Below are 15,823 nucleotides of genomic sequence, written 5' to 3'. Positions count from 1 at the left end.
TCGTGTAGCACTAACACTTGGATACCGCAATGCCGTGTGCTGTTGGACAAAGTTGTGAAAGAGACCAAACAAGACACTTTCTCCAAAGAACATTCTCATTTATTATAGTTACCCTGAACATGAATTAAAAAATCCTACAGTGAGAAATTAAATGACAAAGCACTCGTGAAACAGATTTAGGCTATTCCAAAAGTAAAAGGAGCCATTCATTCCTCCTGCCTGCTTGCTGGTTTCATTAATCCAGCTTCGGACAGAATTGGAACTGAAGCTTCTAGAACTGAGGGCGACCTCACCCACTCCAAGACACACGCTCTGCCTGCTTTATGCTGGACGTTTGGCTAGTGTCAAAAGTTTCAGTTGAGCGTATGTGCCGGGAAGCATCCATGAACAGGCAAGCGTTTAGGTTCCACCAGCCATCTGGGATGTCTTTGTAACACACCTCACAGAAACCATAACAGCATTTAGGACATTTATTGTGTGCAATTATTTATAACTTTCTCAAGGAGGGGCTGCAAAATCCAGTTCTCACAGCCGTGGAAACCCAGTTTAAGTTTTTTTTTTTGAAACACACTTGATTTACATGTGAGGCGACTAGCAAACCTTAAAGCACTCCAGTCCAGAGCCTGGAGGGGCCTGCAGACAGGACCTGGGCTGAAGCTTGTGCTCCTGCAGAGTTGTCAGCAGTTCAGAGGTTCCCTTGTCTGTTATACACATAAGATGGTTTTCTTTTAAAAGTATTTTAAACTCCTTATGGAATTTTATCACATTTATGGCCCTGACAGACAGCTGTTTCCAGATTTCCAGTTTCTAAGTGGATCTTGCGCAGGTAATGCTTATTAAATCCACAGCAATAAACGATTTGTACATAATACCATGGGCTGCTGCAGCAGCGGCTAAGGCAATCTCCATTACCCTGGGGGCAAAACAGGCACTCATTTGCATTAATTTGTAGGAGTGGCACGCCCAAATCAAATTAGCAGTAAAGCAGAGTGATGCAAGAATGCAATACTCAACCATCTTCCTGTACTACTAGCGGTTTTGTGTTATGCAGCTTTTTGGATTGAGGAGGGAATAATGTTGCCTCAGAGGACCTCTGTTGTCCTTGAACCCAACTGGCAACTGCTTGGTCGCACGGCTGTGCCTTTAACCGGCCGGCATCACACTGCGTCGTTAATAGAATTCCTTTTATTAGTTTCAGCCCACAGCAGACCCGCGCTGGCGGTGCCTACAGTCCAGTGGTATGTGAGGGAAAACAGCACCGAGTCCCAGCTTTTCAACATTAAAAAAAGCAAATCTAAGACTATACAATAGAAACAATAAGCATTGGACCCCCTTTAAACTGGATGTACGTTTTGCTCCTTGAAGACGACAGAGCCAGCAGCTGCAATGAAAAAAGCACTGACACCTCTGGAGTGGTGTCCCTCAAGGAGACTGGAGATGGAGCACCTGATCATAGATGGGGGGTTTACAGTTCTCAGTTATGACCCGTTACTGTGGTCTTAGTTACTGCAATAAGCTCGCATGGAGCATGAACAGCACATGTAACCCTTTTGTGTTCTATGGGCAGACTCAGCCTGTACAGCGTGGTCCACCATAGGAAGGGACTGCTGCAGAACCAGAGAAGAAAAAGAAAGCCTCGGTGGATCCAGAGTCTCGTCCACCACTGGCATTGCAGCATTTAACTGTTCTACAGCCAGAGAACAGATCCAACTGGACAGGTGGCGCTCTGATCCTCACAGCTATTTTTTTCCTCAGAAGCTAAGATAAAAACTCAAAAAGGGGTCAGAAGTTCTCCGACATGTCGTCTCTGGTAAGATGTACAGGAAAACAGTGCTAAGATATGTGGGGGGATAAAAGGAGGGGGAAAAAAAACTTCATCTCGTAGATCTCATCCCTTCAGCAGACACACTCAGGCACAGCCTTGTCTAGGGCAAAACACCATTTACCACCTCCTCCCACAGCCACACCTGCCAACATGTACTACCTACAGAGCCAACACTTCTAATACATGCAAGTGGAACATCTCCTGCTTTCACTTCTTTGTCTTCATAGAGGGCAGCCACATATCAAGGCAGTTCTTCCGCCTGCCACTCTGCTGAGAAACCGGGACTTGTCCTTTCAGGCTGTTCTGGACTACGCCCACGCCGCCTGCAGAGAAGATTGTCACAGTCACAGGTCAAATGTCAGTGGCAGCCTGACTATGCAAACCAGCTCCTACGTGCAGCAGGCGGACCGCTAACCGGTTCCGACCAAAGGCACACGAGTGCTAGATGGCCCTCCGGCGAGGGAATGCGCGACATTTATGACAAATGAGGCCACAGCCAAGTTCTCAGGAGATGTCAAGGGTTCTCTGTACATGACACCCAAGGACAGAACATCTCAGACTGGTGAACGATGGCCATTTGTCCTCCCACTCAAAGTAAAAGGCCTCATCTTTCGAGTAAGGATCAACCTGAACAAAACTTCTGCAACTGACAAAATTAAGCGCTGCAGATTGCAGTCTTGACAGGATCTACACAAGATACTCAAGATACCGATTGAAAAATTTGAAGCCAAATGAATTAAAGGTCACCTTTTCAGAAATGGGTCACGTTTACCAAAACACACGGTCTCCTAATTAAACAAATGTTTTGAATGATTTGTTAATTACTCAGCACAGTTTGTTTTGATCAGCGTGGTCCAACCTGCTTTTACACTGTTCGGGGAAACTCTAATGCCACATTGGAATTATCACAAGTCTTTCTCCAGACAGCCGCTGCAGTGAAGCAGGGAGCCAAGGCACTAATTACAGCCTGCTCACCGGAGGCCGCTAGTTAAAAGCGTAAAACACTGGGCTAATAACGGAACCAAATGCGAATGACAGACTGCGGTCCCCTGCTCCGTTTTACGAAAATGCAATACCAGCATCAGCCCTTTAGGGTGAGAGAGGCCAGCCAGCCAGCCAACTCACACGGCTGGAAACGAGAAACACAGCTGCATTACACCTTACATAACCACAGCCGGAGGTTTCTTTCAACTGGTACCCACCGCACTCCTTCAAAAGGCACAATGTCGAACAACATCCACAAACCATTTCTCTTGAGTTTCTACTCCGAGGGCTTTAAGACTTGGAACTTCTCTCCTTTCTCAGGTGTTAAATACTGAATCAATATCCTCATGCAAGCGGGTAAACGAGCACCAGAACTGGGAGACACCCCAGCCGGCCACACCACCTCCCACCAAGACAAACCATCAAAGTTAAAAAGGAAACATTCTGATGTGCTGCTGTCAAAAAAAAAAAAGTTGAGCTTCTCCCCCAGAGCTAAGGAAAGTTGTCTTTTTTGCCAGAAATGACTAATGTTTTTACTTTAAACTGGAATGCAGCACTTAACATTTAAAAAAAAAAAAAAAAAAAAAAAAAAAAAAAAAAAAAAAAAAAAAAAAAGTCCAGCAGCAGGTTTCCAAATTACTATTTCAAAATTCCACTTCCGGCAGACAGGTTCGCTTTTGTACATACCTCTTCTAGACGCTCAGCAAGAGTTGCCCAAGGCCATACAATGTCCACCATACTGTCGACTAATATTTTTTGCCTGAGGAGGGGGGGAAAAATGAAAATAAACATTGATAGTGCAAACATCCACGCAGCAGAATTGTAAAGTTGACAAAAATCATGCAAAGCTCACATTCCACAGCAAAGTCATGCAACTCAAGCTTATAATTGACTAAAAAATTACAGTTCAAATACACTTCAGATATAACACTGGGAAACATTTATACAAATTAAGCAAAAGAAAAGGTAGCAGCAGCTTAACTGGGCTATAGATATTTGACTAGATTTGGCATGTGTATTTTTTTTTTTTTTTTTTAGCAAGAGTTGCATTACAATCTGTTCTGTGCTATATTTAATGTTAGTGCACAATTAATCTATTTTGATAACAACTTTAACTGCATTTTTTATTTGCGCTTTTTTTACCTTTTACTTTTTAAGTAACTTTTAAATAAAAACAACTTACACGCAGTTACTAGCAGTTTAAATATAAAACACTACTGAATTACAGATTTAGGATTAGGGTTACCTTTTTGTGATGTGCGTTAGCTTTAAGCAATCCTTCTCCTTTGCACTGCGATAATTTTCTTTAATAAAAGCAGCCAACACGTCTTTGCGCCAAAGTATGTGCCCTGCAAGCTAAACTTGGTTGTTTAAATTCAGTTATTTCAGACTAACAGTACATTGTCAAGAGGGAGATCACAAGTTCACAAACCCAGGCGCTCACCGCCTCCGTCTAACACATTACCTTGGTTAAGTCGTTCAGATTTATTTTATAGGGGACATAAAAGGTCTTACCTCTAGATCCTTTTTTATATAAAGAAAGAGAGAAGAGAATAAGTTGTGCTCTTTTAGGATCAATCACATCTTAACATTTTCCTTTAGTCTTTTAATTCTTCAAACTACATGCATTCATTTAAATTTAATATTTGCTTTCAGAGATGAACTGATTTCATGATTTATTTAAAGTTATTTAAAAATAGTATTTCATTATTTTAAGAACAAACAAAAGAAAATGTACCAAGTTTAGATTTGATAGAAAACAAACTAGGCTTTATTGACAAAACGGTGCAAAACAGTTTTGGACAGATATTTAGTTACCTATTTAGGCAAGCTTACACAAGTAGCATTTTGCAATTTTATGGTGAGGGTACAGATATTAATGGCAATATACAGTTTTAAAGTTTTAAGTATGTACAAAGAAGTTGGGTTTAGCTGCAGTATCCCTTTGTAGGAGGAAGGCAATGTGGAGATTTTTGTCCCAATCCTTCACAAGCTGTGCTTGCCATCTATTTTAAACTCCTGTATCTCAAACCTAGCTTAAGATAAGCATTCAATTCAAAGGTTAACAGAAACAGGTTTTGACTGGTAGTTTAAAAATAATAAAAAAAAAAAAAATCCAATGAACAGACCAAACTAAGTTGAGGATTTTAGGACAGACCATCTCAACAGTGCCTAACGGCTATATTTCAAAACTCCTTAAATCACAATCCAAATTTGGAATCCTAGGCTAATTCTAAATGAACAACTTTTAAGACTATTTAAAATACGATGAATACATTAAGTTGCTGGCAATTTTGTTCTCAGTCACTTGTATTAATGCTTCTTTCCTATATTACATCAAGTTTAAGATGTTTATTTTGTAAATAGCAGAATTTTGAAATGTAGCCTAAATGGGAATCTGCAACTGCCACTTAATTTAAGCAACAAATTAAAATGTTAACTTCAAAATTAACAAGATGCTACACAGTCCTTTTGACTTTTCACTGTCCACATTTTGAACTGTATGCGATAACTTTTTTTAGTCAACCATTAGAGTTTGTCAACAATGCAAAAAAGCGAAGGGAAGAAGAAATTTAAAAGCAAAACTAAAAGCTTGGTAAACGAAAATTAACCTGTCAACTTCCTAAGAGGTCTAAAATAACGATTTGTTCTTGACGAACACAAGTTGGTTTTTCAGAAAATTACTTCAAGAGTAGTAGGAAAAAACCAACAGCAAAAAAAAAAAAAAAAAGACAATTACTTTTGTCTGGTTGCTTAAAGCGAGAGCTGCCGTAGGAGACAGTTGCTGGGGACACATGACAACTCAGTTTGTTTGCCCCTTTCAGTATCTTCCGTACGGATGCTCCCTGTACGCCCCCTTAGTTGTCCTTGAGGGCGGAGCTTTCCCAGGAACAGCAGCAGCCCGTGTTCCATTCCAGTCATCCTGACCTATGAACGAGATGGGACACGCCCATACACTTTACCACTTAAACCAGCCATTAGGCACCCAAGACGGCTATTAAAACTTCCAGACAACCTGCCCCTTAGGATACAGTGACACAAAAAGGTACTTCCTGTTAAACTGAACTCATAGCCAAATGAGATGGGACCAAATTTATAGTATTAAAAGCCTACCTCGAACAGTCTCAAAGACAAATACATTGTTCAAGAATCTACTGAAGTATGAATTTCACAAAGGTGGAACTAGCATGCAAGAAAGGCTTTAAGTTCCTACTCATTAAAATCACTGGCATGAAGGACATGTTTAAAATGACCAACTATAGCATTTCTGAGCATGTACCCAGTTTGAAGTATTAAAAAGTATCCTACGCAGCACATGATGTTCTTGCTCTGAAGCCAAAGTCTTTAAAAAAAAAAAAAAAAAAAAAAAAAAAAATCTAAAAGTTGGTTAAAGCATAACATTGTAGTTACATATTGGACCTTATCTATAAAACAAATCACATTCTGCTACAAAGAACAAGCTGCTGGTGAACCCCTAACAAAAAGTATTAGAACAGTGTTGGCTTACCATAGGGCTCGTACACCTCCTGGGCCTCACCATGTCCGTAATCGTAGTACTCTGGTTCTCTACAACGGAACACAAGGAATTTAAAGTCACTGGCAAAAACTGACTCGCATTGCAGAAACACAGATGTCCCTGGTGACAATGCACACTGACCTCCGACTGAGCCAAACACTAACAAGATGACAAACTTAAGGGAGACCTTTAAAATGTAGCTCATGAACCGGTCAGTTCCCCAAAACCTCTTGCACTTTTTCCACTACAGGGGAAAAAAAAAAAGGCAGATGTTCAGATGACTTACGCTTGTGGCTGTGTGTAGTAACTGTCATATGACTCATAAGATGGCTCTGTGTAGCTGTCTTCATATGCCTGACAAAGAAGGTGGCAACAAATAGTTACTGCACAATTGGAGGGTTGAGAGGAAAAAAATGCATTTAGTTTTATGACATCTGATATAAAGCAAAGCTGCTGTTCTATGAACACAAAGACACATTATGAAGTACATTAATAATTAACAGCTTCACCATGCTAAGCAGCGCCAACAGGCAGGTATAAAGACAGGAGAAAGCATCAAAAAACGCAGACAAGGTACATACGTATTCATCGTAGGGTTCGGGGGCAGGCGGGTGCGGTGGGGGCATCCGCTGGGGACCTGGGGCAGGAGGTCTGGTTCGTGTTGCTGCTGCGCCCCTTGTGGGCTGGGTAGGGGGTCCACCTCGGGCAGAGGGGCCACCCCGCACAGCCGAGCCTCTCGCTGGTCCGCCTCGAGGTGCGGCCCCACGGGGCGGCAAGGCTCTACCCCTGGGAAAAGATTATTGTGAAAGAGCCTATAAGAACTCCCAAAGAGGACAGCCAATCATGACAATCACTCTCTCAATCATTCTCCATTTTACAGGATTTTCTTTCACATTTTACCTGGCTGCTTGGGATGGAGGCGGGAGGGCTCCGCGTCCTCGGACTGGGGGTCCTCCTCGGCCACGCGTGGCAGATTCCTGGCCTCCATTCAGGTAGCTCATCTCCATAAACTGCTCCTGGCAGATATCATCCATCATGTCCTGGCAGTTGAAGAGGGAAAGATCGTAAATTAGCGAGTCAGTGGCTTCCTGCTTTCAGCAGAAGGATGAAATTGAGCTGTGGGTTAAAGACACTGCATTCAAATTGTACACACATTTGCAAGGATACATGACAGCTCCACCAACAAAACAACCCTATATTCCAGTCACCCATTCACCACCAAACCTAACATTTGGCATGGCAAGTACAGTCAAAGTATTACTAAAGAACACCAAGACTCGATGCATTTCAATGACACCTGAAAAAGTTATTGTAGCATAAGTTAACCTCTTAATTCATCACTGGGGGGATTTACTGCAGATCTCTTGCCACCCTCACTGTAAAGTGATAGGTTCTGTATCTAGGGGGAAAGAAAATTCTCCAGATGTGCCTTGTGTCCCCTGCTTAGCACCAATTTAAGCAACTCAGACAAAAGTGCTCATTTCAGCAAAACAACTTATTTACACCATCTGCCCACACTTCAACTGACCTGGAGGTTACCTCTCTCACTTACACAGCATTACGAAAAAAACGCAATGTCCCGAAGTACACGCTGTAAAACTGGCACCCCCTTCCCATCACTGAGACCTTTTCTGCCCCAAACAGAAAGACTCCACTCACAGGAAACAGGAACTTCTTGACCTCCTCCATTGCATGGGCCATGCGCAGATAGGCCTCAGGAACGGGAGCAAACACCTCAATGAATACATGCAGCTCCATGGACAGGTGGGCGTACTTTGGCTCGCCGCTCTTACGCAGACTCTCCTCCTTTAAGGAGAAAGCAGACAAAGGTCCATTGGTAATCCAAGGCATCCTGCGGGAGCACGTTTGAACTACACCCCAACAGAGGCCTTAAGGGGGTCAAAGAGTCTACATTCATTATTGCTACACAGGCTCAATGATGGCTAAAGTAGATGATGTGAAAGGGAAAAAACTGATCCAAAATGTCCTTATGTATACATAAACTGATCACAGCCAACCTGGAGAGAAAACCCAGCCAAGCTCACCTTGTTCTTGTCTCTCATGGAGCCCTTGCCCAGGACAGATATCTTGGCACCAGTCTCTTCCTGGAGACGCTTGATTGTGTTGCCTTGAGGCCCCAGAATCTTCCCAACAAAGTTGAACTGCAAAAGGACAAGAACAATCAGAATGCTAGCTCAAAGCAGGAAAACACTACAGGCCATCTATGAGAAGATTTTAAAACAAAGGTTAAACGAAATTAACAGTCATGTGCGAACCAGTGCGTATTAATGCATATAGTGTGAGAGTGATCGAGTATGTGTATGGATAACTGACTCAGTGTAAGTAGTGTATCTAGCAGTGTAAGTCACCTTGACGACTAAGTTGTGTGTTGGCTAAAATGTGTCGGCTGATGACACTATAGTATCCCCTAGAAGTCACTTTGGAGAAAAGCATCTGCTACATACATGTATTAATCACTGCATTTGAAAGCAGCTGATGTGTTCCACATCGTCATTCAATAGCCATGTCATAACCCACATAAGTGAGATGTTTATCACAAGAAATCTGAAATGTTATTCTAACTTTAATTAGATACATTTAAGACAATTACACTGTCAAATTGTTTAATGAGCCAGTGACATAGTTTCAGGTCATTGTAGATTACATTACAGAAGGGGGAAAACCACAGCTCCAAACAGCCTCTAACTGCAAGTCAGTTCATCACTTTTCATCACGGATGATAACGAGCCAAAGAGCGACAATGGACAAAAAGGTCAGATGGGCACTAACGAGAGCCTCGAGCCCCTGTCACAGCGGCAAACAGAGCCTCACTCACCTTGGGGTACTGCTTGACAGGAATCAGCACTCTCTCCTTCAATTTCACATTCTTCACGGTGAACAGGTCCAGATAGGTGTCGCCTTCCTCCTTCTTTGTCTCGCCTTTCTGAATCCTCTCAATTTCTGAATAGGAGAAACAAGAACGTGTGTGGTGTGAGAGGCAGGAGAAGAGTTAAGACGTGACAAAGCTACCCTATATATCAAGATAAGCAGCAGTAATGCTTAAGTACACCCTCGTACCTTTATGCTACATTTTGAAAGCACGCCAGACTCTAAGCTTCTAGGATAATTTAACTCCATTCTTGCCAGAGAACAGATCATGCGGAACACTGCTTATCATGCAGAAACGGACTACAAGTTTCCTTTACTGCCAAGTCAACATTTTTTTGTGGGGATGTGAATAAGAGATGAGAACAAGGCCATGATGAAAACTTTAAAGGCGGCCGACGAATCTGTTACCTTGTTGAATAACAAAGAACGTCATAAAATGCATTTATATGCCACCACATTAAGGCAGCCTGCACAAATTAAAGTTGATGGGCAGCAGCAAACGCAAAGCACTCGCCAAGGTATGAGCTTTCCCCAGCCGAGATCGCTGCCAAATCTGCTTCTACTGCAGCCAGGGAGAGTTCATTTAGGCATTAAAAATGTTATTAAAAAAGGGATTTGGCATTTGTTACAGGAAACAAGGCTGCCTGCTTAGCACTCTTAAATGACTCATCTCAAAGAACACAAGTGCAGCAACACCAAATTCTCCCAGGGTCTGCTTAATACACAATACCACTTTATATTGACACCAGTGACAAAGCACAACACAAAAGCTTTCAGTGAACAGTCTTCCATAGAAATTATTTCAGATTAATCAATTAGAGAGACTTTAAAAACAGAAGTACATATGCAGGTATTTAAACAAGGTGTCTCCCCCCCCAAGGTCAACATTTGGCTGCACATGCAAGCAAAGTCTAATCTTGTATTTAAATTCAAATCTCAGATTGACTGACTCTTCGACAGCCAGCGGAATGAGCACATGTGGTAACAACATGGGCAGCAAGAAGTCAGCAGACCCCTTGATCCCGAGCTGCCACATGAACCACCGTCTCGTCCCAAAGGTGGGCACAGACACCTAGTCATTCTTTACCCACCCCTTCCCATCAGTACCACACCAAGGCAATTGTTGCTTTAGCTGAGAGGAATCGCATCCAGTTTTCAATAGATATTGGAATGAACCCACCTTGTTAATGTCTGATTAGTTTCAGAAGAGTCAATGTAATCATTTGTACTTCTGCAGAGCACCTCTGAATGTCCTATGAATAGGCCAGCCACTGCAGGACTGCGTCACATTCCACAACAGCACTTTTCCATCAGAATGACAGATCGTAACAGTTAATCCTGTTGGCAAATTATCATAGCAGACAGTTTGTCAAGCAAAAGCATCTTAGAAAGCAAATCAAGATTTACTGAACACTGCCATAGGAAAAAAAAGGATGAGGATGTTCTCAAAGGGGATTTTCTGCACGCTTAAGAAATGTGTGAAGACGCCCCCTCGGAACATGTTTACGATCCAGTTGCTTGGGTGCCAAACCCAGAAGAGAAAAGAACAAGAAACACTCTGGACAAGGTGGTGCATCTGTGCCTGCAGCAAGGGATTCTGGATGAATGGAGAGCACTGACAGCCAACCTAACTGGGGATCTGGTGTTAACCACATGATGGGACCACTGATGGGCAGCAGTCAGGTCCTGGATGACCTCATGTGCACACACACACACACTTTACATTTCATGTCAAAGTACTGGCTTTTAAATTGAAGTTCACAAACTCCTGCCTACTCATGTGGCTCTAAAATGTTCGCTAATGGACGGCAAATCAATAACTCCATTATTTTAAAATGCATGCGAGTGCAAGTGGAGTCTGTCAAACTGAACAAATTCCTTTCTGCTACCACAGCAGCGGCGACCACCTTCGAACACCAACCCGAAAATAAGATTCAAATGCGCACATAACAGAAGTTAAGAAACTTGGAGTTATGTACTAGCTTTCAGCATAAAGCCAGAAGTATTCTCAGCTACAATAGAATAACTGCACTGGATGTCGAGGTGAACAAACAAGAACCTCAACAACAGCCACACACACTGATCTATAAACACACAGTACCCAGAGAATCCACCCAATAGGGTGTTCAACTGGGGGCAAAAACAAATGCATTTTAACACAGTCATAGCCAGAGAGCAACAAATTACAGTAAAGAGGCTGAGAGAAGCCCTGCAAATATGCATAGAAACACAAGTAAATGTAAACAAACAGGCACAGATCCATCACTGGAAGGCGCAGGAGACATTATGACTACATTTAAATAAATAAAACGACTCACTTATCTAAACTGAAATGTAAAGCAACGGTGTTCAGTCCAACTGCCACGCAACTCGCTGGGGAGAGGGGAACACACACACACACACACACACACACACACACACACACACACCTGCTGGAAGTCCATCCTGTCCCTGTCGGGGGTGAAACCGTCTCATACCGAGAAGCAGGAAGCGACAAACAAAGAAGAGACGCGGCTGCTCAGCACGTGACGGACAAAGTGCCCGACCGACGCGGCTCACCGCGCACACACTGACTGGTCTGTGGAAGCCCGGGAGCGGCGGCATGGTTATATAAGCGGGTTAATCCTGCGAAAAAGCGCGGTAAACGTGGTGAAAACCGCAGAACGCGCCAGTCTCGCGCCTGCAACAGGGCCCACCCCCACGCCACGCCACCGGGCGACGCGGTCCGCCGTCATTCCCAACTGAAGCACGTAACCGTGTGTGTAATTAAATTAAAATAAAAAAGTCTGCGTCCACCCGGAACACTCACTGGACCGAACCAGATGGCATGCGCACGCGACTCCTTTCTTTCCCCAAGTAGTTTCTAGTGCACGACCCCCACTGACTCCTCCTGTCCTCCTCAGTGCCGCCAGCGCGAGACAGGGACGCACCGCGCGACAGTCGGCGGACATACCGCTCGATTACCTGCGTTGAGGAGCTTCATTGCGTGAGTGAACGACGCGTCCAGACTGTCCTTCTCGGCCAACAGCTCGGGGAGGTACTTGCTTTCGTTCTCCATCTTGTGCTCGATTCTCTTGTTCTCGTCAGGCGGCTGGGAAAAAAAAAGTGGAACCGACGCTTCCTCTCCGGTTAGCGACTTTCCGCTCTTTCACCGACACCGGGCCGCGTCCTCCGACACTGAGTAGCAGGAAAGCGACTCCGCGGGTCTGCGCTGCACTCGACTCGTCGCGCCGCGCTGCTTGTTATGGCCGCTATCGCCACTATGGACCTTACCAGCGTTATGGCCGTTGGCGGCTTCCTCTCGCGCTCCTCGGAAATGGAAGAACAAAAGCCAGCGACGCACGAGAAGAACCCGCCTGGCGGAAGTGACGCAGGGCTAACCGTACGCTTTCGATTGGCGAGCGGAAGTTGCTGGTTTTTTTGTGATTTCAGTGATCGCATTGATAGTTCACCTCATGTCAGCGCTGATTTTGTTTTTATTACTTTTGTTTGTCAAAGTCGCTTTACGAATTCATCTAATCTGGTATTCTTCCCTCATTATTAATATTATTTTTGACGTGTTATAATGGTTTGCAAACCGTACCCAGAGCGACTTTTAGTTTGATAAATGTTCAATACTTTATTTTCCAAAAATATTGTTGTTATTTACCCTATTTTCAAACTTCTAAAGGTGTTGCACTGATGCGTTTCTACACATCTGATAAAGTTTTTCTTGATTGTTACTACCTAACTTTGCCAGTTTGCGTCATCAGCCCCACACACACGAGTGGCTACAGAAACAGTCACACACTTCCAACGGTAACCTGTCACATTAAATGTGACGAAAACTTTGTCAGACCTAAAGTGCCAGCTAGAGTGAGTGAGTGAGTGAGTGAGTGTGTGTGCTCGCGCGCTTGCTTATAGACTCATGATGGTATTATTTGCTGCCCCCTAGTGGTACAAATGTTCCATGTACAGGACGGCACTGAATGAAATCGTCCGCAATATTGCATAGACGTGTTTCTTCTCACATGTTTCATACATTATTATGGGTGTTTCTTCTCACATGTTTCATACATTATTATGTATCAAAACTGTTTCATAATTGCTTGGCATGCACGTTTGTTCGATGAGGGTAACATCCTATCTAATGCCTGTCTCAAGGGGCAAATTTCACGTTAAAGAACCATTTTCCTGACACTTTTCAAAGCGATTTACAATTATTACCCATTTAAACAGCTGGATAATTTTACATTCATTACATTTATTTAGCAGGCACTCTTCTCCAAAGCGACTTCCAATGAACTCTATGTAGTGTTATCAGCCCACACACCTTATTCACCACAGTGACTTACACTGCTAGATACACTACTTACACTGGGTCACTCATCCATACGTCAGTGGAACACACTCTCTCACTCACACACTAGAGGAAATCTGAACAACATGTTTGTGGACTGTGGGAGGAAACCAGAGCACCCGGAGGAGACCCACACAGACACAGGGAGAACATGCAGACTCCACACAGACTGAGTAGGGATCAAACCCACATCCTCCCATGCACTATGAGAGAGCAGCATTACTCACTGTACCACCATGCTACCCACAATTCAGGGTAAGCACCTTGTTCAAGGGTACTATAGTTCAAGAGGAGACTTGAACCACTGGGTTCAAAAAGGCAGCAGCTGTAACCACTACACCACCAGCTTCCCCATTTCGAGCACTTGCGAAAAAAAGAAATCCTTGGAATTGTGGCATAAGAATGCACTAGTCACATTCATATGACCATAGATGTTAAAACTGGTTTCAATATGACCAGCATTTAACTTTACCTAAACAAATGTGTTTAAAAACACACACACACACACACTTTCAGAACCGCTCGTCCCATACGGGGTCACGGGGAACCGGAGCCTACCCGGCAACACAGGGCGTAAGGCCGGAGGGGGGGGACACACCCAGGACGGGACGCCAGTCCGTCGCAAGGTACCCCAAGCGGGACTCGAACCCCAGACCCACCGGATAGCAGGACTGTGGCCCAACCCGCTGCGCCACCGCACCCCCTCCTGTTTAAAAACAGTCATGTGGTATGTACTATTCCACCTTGCTATACACACAAAACTCAAAACTCATTAGAAATCCTTTGCAAAGGCATTTCCTCGTCAGCGCTGCTGACTGAAAAAACGATCGGGGTTCCTTATTGAGTGACCGCAGAATGCCATGTGAGCAGGTAATGTAGCGGTTAAAGCTGCTGCTTCTTCGACCTGAAGGTTGCGGGTTTGAATCCGTTCTCCTCCTATAGTATCTTTGAGCAAAGTGCTTAACCTCAGTTGCTCCAGTAGAATTACTCAGCTGTGTAAGTGGGTATTATAGTTGCAAATTAACCCTGTAAGTCACTTTGGAGAGATGAGTTACCTAAAGGAGGACATGCGAGTTAGATTAGTTATTAATTTAGATGATGCATTTCTCTAAAGCCACTTACAATGTTAATGTACTTACAACTATTTACCCTACCTAATTACAGGTGGGTAATTTTACTGGAGCAATTTTCAGGTAAGTACATTGCTTAGGTGTTCTATAGCTGAAAGTGGGATTTGAACTTGTGACCTTAGGGCCTAAATGCAGCAGCTGTAACTACTATGCTACCAGCTGCCCCATAGAGGGGACCTGGAAATATGCTGTGTAACCTCTGATTCAGCGCTGTTCACAGCTCTCCCAGTTTGGTTTTCGGGCTTGGAATGGGAGAAGGGCAGCTTGCCAAGCGGCAACCCCACACACATGACCACCTGGGTGTTTCGCCTGCCTGGGGAGAACCACACACCGGCAGGGATGGTCATGCGTAGCTTTCTGCTCCAGTGGTCACAGTAAGTAAGGTGAACAATTCCTGGAAAAAATACAATATGAAATGTCCCCCTCAAAGTTTTTTTTTAAAAACAATGCATAAAAACGCCACTTTTCCTGTTTTCCGTGCAAGGAACCCTGGGATGACCCATTTTCTTTCACAGCAATGGAACAATTTAAGGATTTAAGGCCCACCCTTCACTTTCCCACAAGTCGCATCTCAGCTTTTCAGATGTTGCATTCACTCTGCCCCACTCCTCTGTGCCACGTTCCCCAAGGACTTTGCTCCAGCAGGTTCTGGAACATTCTCTGGCTTTGCTAGAGGACCAGGAGGTTTGGTGTTACCCACTTTTTATGCTCATTTTACCCTTTACAAATTCAACTAATAGCTCGGGTCACAAAATGCACAATATGTACGGAATTACTAAAGCAAAAGAACTCAATTAGTTATACATATTAAAGGAGTTTTAAGGGGCCCAGTACGTATTTGGAGAAGATTTTCTTTTCCCAGTGACTTTACACACATATTTGCAGTCTCAGCAAAACAAAAAGTGAGAAACCCTTGAATTCTGGTCGATAACACAATAAATAAGACGTCAAACTGACACGTGAAAACTTTAAACTCGATGAGCCTGGGGGAATTGTGTAAAGTGTGGTCAGACCAGCATGAATTACAGTGAAAAAGTGCACATTCGTTGCTCTTCCCTCTTCTGCTTGTCGGGGGAGCGTTTCTGCCGCATGCTGCCATGACCCGCCGTTGTTCATAACACTGATTTAAAAAACAAAAT

The 15,823-nt window shown here is 43.7% G+C and overlaps 1 protein-coding gene across 2 annotated transcripts; it reads right to left on the bottom strand.

The window, feature by feature from the left end:
- Positions 1 to 486: 486 nt before the first annotated feature.
- khdrbs1b (KH domain containing, RNA binding, signal transduction associated 1b) lies at positions 487 to 12,588 on the bottom strand. 2 transcript variants are annotated; one of them, XR_003797272.1, is made up of 11 exons: positions 12,180 to 12,588; positions 9,163 to 9,287; positions 8,372 to 8,488; positions 7,986 to 8,132; positions 7,227 to 7,366; positions 6,908 to 7,112; positions 6,613 to 6,680; positions 6,318 to 6,376; positions 5,550 to 5,737; positions 3,497 to 3,569; positions 487 to 2,148 (listed from the first exon to the last, which is right to left on the bottom strand). XR_003797272.1 is itself a non-coding variant. In XM_029248170.1 (9 exons), the coding sequence occupies exons 1-9, from the start codon at positions 12,271 to 12,273 to the stop codon at positions 5,631 to 5,633; spliced, it is 1,062 nt and encodes a 353-aa protein (XP_029104003.1). In that variant the 5' UTR covers positions 12,274 to 12,588; the 3' UTR covers positions 5,549 to 5,630. The 2 variants fall into 2 exon arrangements, 1 of the variants encoding a protein (XP_029104003.1); XM_029248170.1 differs by lacking the exons at positions 487 to 2,148; positions 3,497 to 3,569 and having other exon boundaries at positions 5,549 to 5,737.
- Between the last annotated feature and the right edge of the window lie 3,235 nt (positions 12,589 to 15,823).

Source organism: Scleropages formosus, chromosome 23 (genome assembly GCF_900964775.1).
Source record: "Scleropages formosus chromosome 23, fSclFor1.1, whole genome shotgun sequence".
In the NCBI taxonomy this organism is placed as follows: domain Eukaryota; kingdom Metazoa; phylum Chordata; class Actinopteri; order Osteoglossiformes; family Osteoglossidae; genus Scleropages; species Scleropages formosus.
The sequence above is the reverse complement of the archived record's forward strand: the minus strand, read 5'-3'. Positions and strand labels throughout refer to the sequence as shown.

Coding starts and splice junctions, on each gene's coding strand:
- khdrbs1b (XM_029248170.1), bottom strand. CDS start 12,273: ATGGAGAACGAAAGCAAGTACCTCCCCGAGCTGTTGGCCGAGAAGGAC. Junction 8,489..9,162: donor CTGTCAAGCAGTACCCCAAG/GTGAGTGAGGCT, acceptor GTCCTTTTGCAG/TTCAACTTTGTTGGGAAGAT. Junction 6,681..6,907: donor CCGAACCCTACGATGAATAC/GTATGTACCTTG, acceptor CTTCTTTGTCAG/GCATATGAAGACAGCTACAC.